The sequence below is a fragment of the Oncorhynchus keta genome, chromosome 9 (assembly GCF_023373465.1).
Source record: "Oncorhynchus keta strain PuntledgeMale-10-30-2019 chromosome 9, Oket_V2, whole genome shotgun sequence".
In the NCBI taxonomy this organism is placed as follows: Eukaryota; Metazoa; Chordata; class Actinopteri; order Salmoniformes; family Salmonidae; genus Oncorhynchus; species Oncorhynchus keta.
The window spans coordinates 32,920,444-32,931,342 of NC_068429.1; the positions used below are offsets into that span (position 1 = coordinate 32,920,444).

A 10,899-nucleotide genomic window follows, 5' to 3' on the forward strand; every position below is an offset into this window, starting at 1 on the left:
CTTTATAGCTCCTTCATCATCCTCGGATAGTTGTACACGTTTCTGAATAGGGTTGTAGTTCAATAGTATTTTCATTTCGTTAGGAGGCCGTTCAACTCAAAGATAATCCTCTTTACAGTTCTATAGAATCCTTTTATAAGCTTTATAGGTTTAGAGGGTTCAGATGTCCTTTTAAAATAATAATCACGGTCCTTGGTATGTAATCTCGCTGAGACCTACTTCACAGGCCTCTGATAACTATAGGCTTTGAAAAATTGGTTGTATAATTCAAACTTTTGTTATATATCTGCAGACGCATTACTGGGGAGAGAGTCCGGTAAGATCCACTGTGCTCCATGATGCACTCCAGTGTACAGTCGAACGGAGGTGTTTCTTATCATGCATGAGGGTTTAAGTTAACCCCCACTGCCTCAGTTGTTATATATCTTTTGAGGGCAGACCAATCACACCTTTTTGTTTATCTGGATTCACCGGTTTTACCCACGAACCACACCTCTGGGAGAGTGCAACGTTCCCCTGTTGATTATGCTTTAAGGATCAGCAGCAAATCTTCCTGAGGTCCAAACCAATTAAGGCAAAAATAAAACATTTTATAAAACAGTACGTATTATAATATTATTATATCACTACATATCTAAAATACAACATTTCTAATACCACCATACTTACGTGTGTGTAGAGTGTTTGTGCTGGCGGGTGTGTGCGTATGGATGTGTGTGTACGCGTGTGACGTCATAGTATGCATTTTTCCACAAGGTGTAGGTTTATCTGTTTTTGTACATGATTTTACTGCTTGCATGAGTTACTTGATGTGGAATAAAGTTCCGTGCAGTGCTAGTCATTTGAACAGACAGCTCGATGCTTACAGCATGTGAATACCACTCACAAAGACAAGTAGTGATGCATTCTCTCTTCTACTTTGAGCCATGAGAAATTGACATGCATGTCATTGATGTTAACTCTCTGTGTACATTTAAGGGCCAGCCATACTGCTCTGTTCTGGGCCAACTGTAATTTGCATATGTCCTTTTTTGTGGCACTTGACCATATAACTGGGCAGTAGTCCAGGTGCAACAAAACTAGGGCCTGTAGGACTTGTTTTGTTGATAGCAATGTCAAGAAAGCAGAACAGTGCTTTATTACGGGCCGACCTCTCCCCATTATATGCAGCATTCACACTGAGCTAAAGGCTAGAGCTGCCGCTTTCAAGGAGCGGGACTCTAACCCGGAAGCTTATAAGAAATCCCGCTATACCCTCAGACGAACCATCAAACAGGCAAAGCGCCAATACAGGACTACGATCGAGTCATACCACACCGGCTCTGACGCTAGTCAGATGTGACAGGGACTGCAAACCATTACAGATGACAAAGGGAAGCACAGCCGAGAGCTGCCCAGTGGTGCGGACCTACCGGACAAGCTAAACTACTTCTATGCTCGATTCGAGGCAAATAACACAAACATCCATGAGAGCAACAGCTGGACCCGGAAGACTGTGTGATCACGCTTTTCGCAGCCGATGTGGGTAAGACCTTTAGACAGGTCAACATTTACAAGGTCGCTGGGCCAGATGGATTACCAGGATGTGTACTAGGAGCATGTGCTGACCAACTAGCAAGTGTTTTCACTGACATTTTCAACCTCTCCCTGTCCGAGTCTGTAATACCAACATGTTTTAAGCAGACCTCCATAGTACCTGTGCCCAAGAACACTAAGGTAACATGTCTAAATAACCACTCATGTCTGTAGCCATGAAGTGCTTTGAAAGGCTGGTCATGGCTCAAACCACCACCATAATCTCAGAAACCCTAGACCCACTCCAATTTGCATACCGCCCCAACAGATCCACAGATGCAGTCTCTATTGCACTCCACACTGCCATTTCGTACCTGGACAAAAGGAACACCTATGTGAGAATACTATTCATTGACTACAGCTCAGCGTTCAACACCATAGTGCCCTCAAAGCTCATCAATGAGCTAAGAACCCTGGGACTAAACACCTCTCTCTACAACGTAATCCTGGACTTCCTGACGGACCGCCCCCAGGTGGTAAGGGTAGGCAACAACACATCCGCCTCGCTGATCCTCAAGACGGGCCCCTCGGGGGTGCGTGCTCAGCCCTCTCCTGTACTCCCTGTTCACTCATGACTGCACGGCCAGGCACGACTCCAACACCATCATTAAATTTGACGATGACACAGTGGTAGGCCTAATCACCGACAACGACGAGACAGCCTATAAGGAGGTCAGAGACCTGGCCGTGTGGTGCCAGGACAACAACCTCTCCCTCAACATGTCCAAGTCAAAGGAGATGATTGTGGACAACAGGAAAAAGAGGACTGCGCACGTCCCCATTCTCATTGAAGGGGCTGCAATGGAGCAGGTTGAGAGCTTCAAGTTCCTTGGTGTCCACATCACCAACAAACTAACATGGTCCAAGCACACAATGACAGTTGTGAAGCGGGCACGACAGAACCTATTCCCCGTCAGGAGACTGAAAAGATTTGGCATGTGTCCTCAGATCCTCAAAATGTTCTACAGCTGCAACATTGAGAGCATCCTGACTTTTTGCATCACTGCCTGGTATGGCAACTGCTCTGCCTCCGACCGCAAGGCACTACAGAGGGTAGTGCGTACGGCCCAGTACATCACTGGGGCAAAGCTTCCTGCCATCCAGGACCTCTATACCAGGCGGTGTCAGGGGAAGGCCCTAAAAATTGTCAACAACTCCAGCCACCCCAGCATAGACTGTTCTATCTGCTACCACACGGAAAGCAGTACTAGAGCACAAAGTCTAGGTCCAAGAGGCTTCTAAACAGCTTCTACCCCCAAGCCGTAAGACTCCTGAACATCTAGTCAAATGACTACCCCGACTATTCACATTGCCCAGCTCCCCTCTCCACACCACTGCCCCTCTCTGTTGTCATCTCTGCATAGTCACTCCAATTAACTCAACCTACATGTACATATTACCTCAACTAACCGGTGCCCCCACACATTGACTCTGTACCGGCACCCCCTGTGTATATTGTTCTTTTTTAATGCTCCTCTTTAATTACTTGTTACTTTTCTCTTATTCTTATCCATATTTTTTGAAACTGCACTGTCTGTTAGGGGCTCGTAAGTTAGCATTTCACTGTAAAGTCTACACCTGTTGTATTCAGTGCATGTGACACATTTGCTTTGATCTTAGCTACCGTTGCATCAATATGTTCACACCATGACAGTTTACAAATCAGGGGTACACCAAGCACTTTAGTCTTTGATTCAGAGGGATTGAGTTAAATGCAGAATACACATTTTGGTTGAATGCCTCATTTCTGTAACTGACTAGCTATCCCCTTTCCTTTCCTTCCTCAACTTGCTCAATTTCCATTCATTACAATATTTAGTTGTGGTTTAGGGTTTCATTAATGATTTGTCCCAAATACAATGCTTTTAGTCTTTGAAATATTTAGGACTAGCTTATTACTTGCCACCAATTCTTAAACTGACTCCAGGTCTTTGTTTTAAGTGTTTCAGTGATTTCACATGCTGTGGTAGCTGATGTGTATGATGTTGTGTCATCAGAATTCATAGACACAGGCTTTACTCAGTGCCAGGTCATTAGTAAAGATTGAAAAAACGAAGGGGCCTAAATAGCCGCCATAGGGAATGCCAGACTCTACCTGGATAATGTTGGAGAGGCTTCCATTAAAAAACACCATCTGCTTTCTTGTCACACCCTGACCTTAGATAACTCTGCTTTTCTATATATTTTGGTTAGGTCAGGGTGTGACTAGGGTGGGTACTCGAATGTTGTATGTCTAGGGTTTTGTATGTTTAGGGTTTTGTATGTCTAGGGTATTGTATGTCTAGGGTTGTTGTAGGTCTAGGGATTTTGTATTTCTATGTTGGCCTGATATGGTTCCCAATCAGAGACAGCTGTTTATCGTTGTCTCTGATTGGGGATCATATTTAGGCAGCCCTGTTGCCCACTTTCTGGTGTGGGATCTTGTCTATGTGTAGTTGCCTGTCAGCAATCAGTTGTATAGCGTCACATTTCGTTTTGTTATTTTGTTCTATGTTCATTCTTTAAATAAATAAGAATGTACGCACACCATGCTGCGCCTTGGTCCGATCCTTATAAAGAATGTGACATGTCTGTTAGACAGAACTCTCGATCCACGCTATAGCAGGAGATGTAAAGCCATAAAACAAGGTTTTCCAGAAGCAGATTATGATCGATAATGTCAAAATCTACACTGAAGTCTAACAGAACATTATCAATTTCTTTCAGCCAATCATCAGTCATTTATGTAAGTGCCATGCATGTTGAGTGCCCTTCCCTGTAAGCTTGCTGAAAGTCAGTTGATAATTTGTTTACTGTGAAATAGCATTGTCTCTGGTCCCAAAAATAGTAATCTTAAACTTTTTCCATTTCAACTGAGCTGGCCCTAGCTGAAATGCAGATATATTTTGACTCCCTATATGATTACACAGGAGGCAGGTGATCCCTGTGGATTTGATATGGCCCCTTTTCATTAAATGAACCTACACCTAATAGTGGACTCGTTCAGCTCCCTCTTGCTGTGTGTCATTGCCTAGATATTCTAGTTTTGTTTGGCAAAAATAACATATGCAGTGAAATATATAGTTTAGGTCTATGCTAATTTTGTTAATGTATTTTAGCAACAACAACAAACACATTTGCAAACGCGAGGGCCGGCTACAGGAATAAGTTTTCCCTTAGTTGGGGTCTCAATTTACTGTTGAGAGTTAGAAGAGTAGAATACACAAAGTGCAATTTTCGAAATGTGGTTGTGCATTGGCAGTTTCTCTTATTAGGTCAGTCTCTGACAATCAAATCAAATTTTATTGGTCACATACACATGGTTAGCAGATTTTAATGCGAGTGTAGCGAAATGCTTGTGCTTCTAGTTCCGTCAGTGAAGTAATATATAACAAGCAATCTAACAATTCCCCATCCACACATAAATCTAAAGGGATGAAATAAGAATATGTACATATAAATATATGGATGAACGATGGCCGAGCAGCATAGGCAAGGTGCAAATATGGTATAAGGTACAGTATATACATATGAGATGAGTAATGTAAGATATGTAAACATTATTAAAGTGGCATTGTAAAGTGGCCAGTGATTTGAGTCTCTATGTAGGCAGCAGCATATCTTAGTTAGTGATGGCTGTTTAGCAGTCTGATGGCCTTGAGGTAGAAGCTGTTTTTCAGTCTATCGGTCCCAGCTTTGATGCACCTTTACTGACCTCACCTTCTGGGTGGTAGCGGGGTGAACAGGCAGTGGCTCGGGTGGTTGTTGTACTTGATGATCTTTTTGGCCTTCCTGTGATATCGGATGCTGTAGGTGTCTTGGAGAGCAGGTAGTTTGCCCCCAGTGATGCGTTGTTCAGACCGCACGACCTTCTGGAGAACCTTGTGGTCGAGGGGGGTGCATTTGCCGTACCAGGCGGTGATACAGCCCGACAGGATGCTCTCAATTGTGCATCTGTAAAAGGTTGTCAGGGTTTAGGTGACGACAAATTTCTTCAGCCTCCTGTCTGTGTGTTGACCATTTCAGTTTGTCTGTTGTGTACGCCGAGGAACTTAAACTTTCCACCTTCTTCACTACTGTCCTTTTAATGTGGATAGGGGGGGGTGGGGGGTGGCTCCGTCTGCGGTTTCCTGAAGTCCACGTTCATCTCCTTTGTTTTGTTGATGTTGAGTGAGGTTGTTTTCCTGACACCTCACTCCGAGTGCCCTCACCTCCTCCCTGTCTCGTCGTTGTTGGTAATCAAGCCTACTACTATTGTGTCGTCTGCAAACTTGATGATTGAGATGGAGGTGTGCATGGCCACACAGTCATGGGTGAACAGGGAGTACAGGAGGGAGCTGAGCACCCACCCCGGTGGGGCCCCAATGTTGAGGGTCAGTGAAGTGGAGATGTTTCCTACCTTCACCACCTGGGGGCAGCCCATCAAATTCCAGGACCCAATTGCACAGGGCGGGGTTGAGACCCAGGGCCTCCAGCTTAATGATGAGCTTGGGGGTTACTATAGTGTTGAATGCTGAGCTGTAGTCAATGAACAGCATTCTTACATAGTTATTCCTCTTGTCCAGATGGAATTAACCATATTATCTAACAATGTTTCGATTAGTAAATCAGTCTAACCAGCTATGTAAACTTGCAGTAATCATGGCCAAAAACAGACCTGCATGCAGGTCATGTGCCCAGGGGCCCTGACCTCCAGGGGGGGTCCATTGATTTTGTTAGAAAAACAGTCCATTCTTTCTTTAAGACATGAAGGTCAGGCACTGTCACTGGTGTAGGTCCGAGGCACGTAGTCCATGGCAGTCCCGAGGCGCTCCAGGCACGAGTCGTGGTGGTGGAGCTTTGCTCCTACAGCAGAGAGGTCGGGATATCCTGCTGCTTCCTGTTTTCTTGGGTCGGTCATTCTATCACTGGTGGAGAGAGGAGTAGGCAGGAGGCAGTCGCAGGTTTAGAACTACTGAGTTTATTTAAGCACCATAGATCAAAGCTGGATGAAACCTAAATGCTGTTGTGCTCAAAATATATCTCCATAAACAAAAAGGCACAGGGCGATCCCAAAGTGCAAAATATAATATACTCAGGAAATAGTAGGAGAGATTCCTCTCAGGAAAACAAGTAATATTTACAATGACCAACAAAGACAAATGGCAGAGGGAGTATTTATAGAGTGGGGATTGGAACCAGGTGTGTGTAATGATGACGAGACAGCCGGGGTTGATGAGTGAAGGGTGTTTGCCAGCAGTAGGTTCGGCAGTAGCTAGAAGGCCGGCGACGCTGAACGCATGAGCTGGACAGGAGGTGGAGCCAAAGCGAAGACTGGTGTAACAGTCAATCCAGAAAAGTTCAAGAACTTTGAAAGTTTCTTAGAGTGCAGTCGCAAAAACCATCACGGACTATGATGAAACTGGCTCTCATGAGGACCGCCACAGGAAAGGAAGACCCAGAGTTACCTCTGCTGCCTTGGATAAATTCATTAGAGTTTACCAGCCTCAGAAATTGTCCAAATAAATTCTTCACAGAGTGACGAGTGACAGACACATCTCAACATCAACTGGAGGATCAGGTCTTCATGGTCGAATTGCTGCAAAGAAACCACTACTAAAGGACAACAATAAGTAGAAGAGACTTGCTTTGGCCAAGATACACATGGACATTAGACCGGTGGAAATCTGTCCTTTGGTCTGATGAGTTCAAATGTGAGATTTTTAGTCACAACTGCCGTGTCTTTGTGAGACGCAGAGTAGGGGAACGGTCGCTCTCCGCATGTGTGTTTCCCACTGTGAAGCATGGAGGAGGAGGTGTGATGTGCTTTGCTGGTGACACTGTCAGTGATTTATTTAGAATTCAAGGCACACTTAACCAGTATGGCTACCACAGCATTTTGCAGCAATATGCCATCCCATCTGGTTTGCGCTTAGTGGGACTATCATTTGTTTTTCAACAGGACAACACACCTCCAGGCTGTGCAAGGGCTATTTGACCAATAAGGAGAGTGATGGGGTGCTGCATCAGACGACCTGGTCTCCACAATCACCCAACCTCAACCCAATTGAGATGTTTTGGGATGAGTTGGACTGCAGAGTGAAGAAAAAGCAGCCAACAAGTGCTCAGCATATGTGGGAACTTCTTCAAGACTGTTGGAAAAGCATTCCAAGAGAAGCTGGTTGAGGGAATGCCAAGAGTGTGCAAATCTGTCATCAAGGCAAAGGGTGGCTACTTTGAAGAAGCACTTTTTTGGTTACCAAATGATTCCATAAGTTTTTAATTCACAGTTTGGATGTCTTTACTATTATTCTACAATGTAGAAAATTGTCAAATAAAGAAAAACCCTTGACTGGTACTTTAAGTCTTGGCAAAATGGGTTGAGTTGCAGGAAACTAGCTTTAAAACTGCTCAAATCCCCTCCGCCCTATAACAAAATATAAAGAATTGCAGAAAGCTTGCTTTAAAATTGCAACATTTTCTCTAATCCATATGGGAAAATGTGTAGGATTGCAGTTGTTGTTGTAAACCTATACAGGAATACAACCACATATGGTTGTTAATTAGAATTCAAAAACGAGATATGCATTGAATTTCGACAGTCTAAGTTGCATGTCCTTTGAGTTCTTATTAACAACCATTTGTGGTTGTATTCCTGTATAGGTTTACAACATCAACTAACAGCACTGATAGGCTCACGCCCCGATCACACCAATAGTGTAGCAGCATCATCTGGATATGTGTGCAGCAACAGTTCAAAATTCTCCTTCTGCCTCCATTTCTGTCAAGCCATATATATACACGTAGTTCGACGAATACGTTCCATAAATCCAACGAACGCACCACACACAACTGCCTCTGCGATGCTGCAAGGCCAACACAGCGTTCCATTTGAAACATATACCAAAACGCCTTTGACAATCGGTGTGATAGAGACGTAATGCATCAGAAAGCGAAAGTGAAAATAGTATTCTGTAGTTTCCTTCTAAACTTTTGTAACTTTAAAAGAGAAGAGAACATCCATACAAAGGTAGCCTACATCTCCCGAGCTAGAACATCAACCTTGGTAAGGCGATGTTTGAGATATTTTCCAATAGAATGTGTTCATTTATGTGCGATTTTAATTCGTTTGGAATATAATCAGAATATAATCGAAAATCTGAGTGACGGAGTTGGATGGTTTTTTCCTGAACTTGTAAACTGGCATAATGCAATGAACAGTGCGTAATTTGACAAATACATGTGTGTTTGACTTGCATTGTATATTTATGTTCTTAACAACATTTAGCAGTTATGTAATGTCCTATACTGTAATCGGCAGAGAGAAACAACCTGGTTTCAGAGCATTTCATATTATTCTGAATGTATAAATCTGAAGGAATTCATTTACTGTGATATGTTATGTTTGGTATGGTTACATAAGACAAATGGTTACTTATCAAGGCAAAAACTTAACCCGTTTAGATAACCCTTCACCCAATCCTAACCATAAACCCTTTAACCTAACTCCTAAACTTTAAAACATTTTTTTTCACCTTTATTTAATTAGGCAAATCAGTTAAGAACACATTCTTATTTGCAATGACGGCCTACCCCGGACAATGCTGGGCCAAATGTTATACAGCCTGGATTTAGTTACAAAATTACAATTTAACCCTAACCGTAACTCCTAGTCTAGCTAATGTTCGCAAACTACCTAATATTAGCCACCTAGCTAGAATTCGTAACATATCATACGTTTTGGAAATTTGTAGCATATTGTAAGTTTAGCAAATTCATAACATATAATTCATTGTATTTCGTAACATATAATACGAAATGGACATACACAAATTAATACATACCATACAAAACATAACATATTATACTAAACGGAGTGTCTCGGTTTACATACAGAATAATACAAAATGCTCCGAGACCAGGTTGAGAGACAATGCTTAACGTAGGCTGAGTAGATGTTTGTAGATCAAATCAGCAATCATATTCTGTCTACATGAGATGTGACTCAAATTGTCTGTATGCTGTCTCCATGTCTGTATTCCTTGATAGGTCTAGGACTTCAGTCAACTTTACAAAATGAAATAGATCATGTTTTCCCTCATATTCAAATGATCTGTTTCTATTGACATAGAATGGCATCTGGTCCGGAATCTGGGTCTTCTTCTGGCCAACCCTTCAACATCTCAGCCAATAATGGGTCCAGTGTCAACGCTCCCATAATGACCCGTAACACCATTGGGGCAATCCATTATCATACAGGTGATGACGGGTAGTGTAAAATCTACACTTTTAACAATGATTTTGCACAAAATAAGTAAACTGAGAATTGCACTCATATGAGACAAAAGTTCAATTATTGACAAATATTGACATAAAACATTCACACTCAATCATACCAATCGTACCAATAATACCAATCATACCAATCGTACCAATCATACCAATCGTACCAATCGTACCAATCGTACCAATCGTTCAAGCTTGCGCATACGGCAGCTAGAATGATTTCCATTTGACTCTCTATGGATATTTATAACGGTGAGTCCTCTTCTCTTGCAGGCCCTTTGTCTGCGGCACCCCAGCACACCAGACCCTCCAGCCCCATGATGTCATCAGTTCATGATTTCCTGAAAACACACAAGAATGATCTGGAGAACAGGATGTGCAACCTTCGTCCCATCCTTAGCAATCTCATAGACCTTGGGGTTCTGAGTGAGGAGGATAGAGAGGAGATAGAGATCAAAACCACACGGACCAAGAAAAATGAAGCTCTGCTGACCATGGTTATTAACAAGGGGAAAACTGCACAGGAACATTTTTACCAGGCCCTGAAAAAAGCAGACCGTTACTTGGTGAAAGACCTAGAGGGATAAACTACCTCCTGATACACTGCCATATCCATAATTGCCTATTCCATTACGTTCTGAAATAAGACCAAATGTTTACGAATAAATCATCCAAATTAGGATAGTTTTAAATTCCATTATAACATGAATTAGAAAGGTAATTCCAATGACATTATCTTATCTGTCATACCATGAATCAATAAACACGTTTTTAAAATATTTTTTTAATCTTTGAATGTTCTTGTATCTAGGGTTGATGTGGCCCTAGCTGCACTGCAGATATATTTTGATTTGGTGTTACACTTTTTCATTACATGAACCTAGGCCTCATACTGGACTCCTTCAGCTCCCTCCTGCTGTGTGTCGTTGCTTACATTTTCTTGTCTTATTTGGCAATATTAATGTATGCTGTAGAAAGTATTCACACCTTTTGACTTTTTCCCACATTATCTTGTGTTCCAAAGTGGAATTAAAATGGATGTAATTGTCAACAATCTACACAAAAGGCCAGGCAACAGCT

At 42.5% G+C, this 10,899-nt stretch overlaps 1 protein-coding gene across 1 annotated transcript; it reads left to right on the plus strand.

The window, feature by feature from the left end:
- Positions 1-8,411: 8,411 nt before the first annotated feature.
- LOC118385253 (NACHT, LRR and PYD domains-containing protein 1a allele 5-like) lies at positions 8,412-10,598 on the plus strand. The gene is made up of 3 exons (XM_052526041.1): positions 8,412-8,599; positions 9,665-9,792; positions 10,093-10,598. Exons 2-3 carry the CDS (start codon positions 9,666-9,668, stop codon positions 10,404-10,406), a joined length of 441 nt encoding a protein of 146 aa, XP_052382001.1. The 5' UTR covers positions 8,412-8,599; position 9,665; the 3' UTR covers positions 10,407-10,598.
- Positions 10,599-10,899: the final 301 nt, after the last annotated feature.

Coding starts and splice junctions, on each gene's coding strand:
- LOC118385253 (XM_052526041.1), top strand. CDS start 9,666: ATGGCATCTGGTCCGGAATCTGGGTCTTCTTCTGGCCAACCCTTCAAC. Junction 9,793..10,092: donor GGCAATCCATTATCATACAG/GTGATGACGGGT, acceptor CTTCTCTTGCAG/GCCCTTTGTCTGCGGCACCC.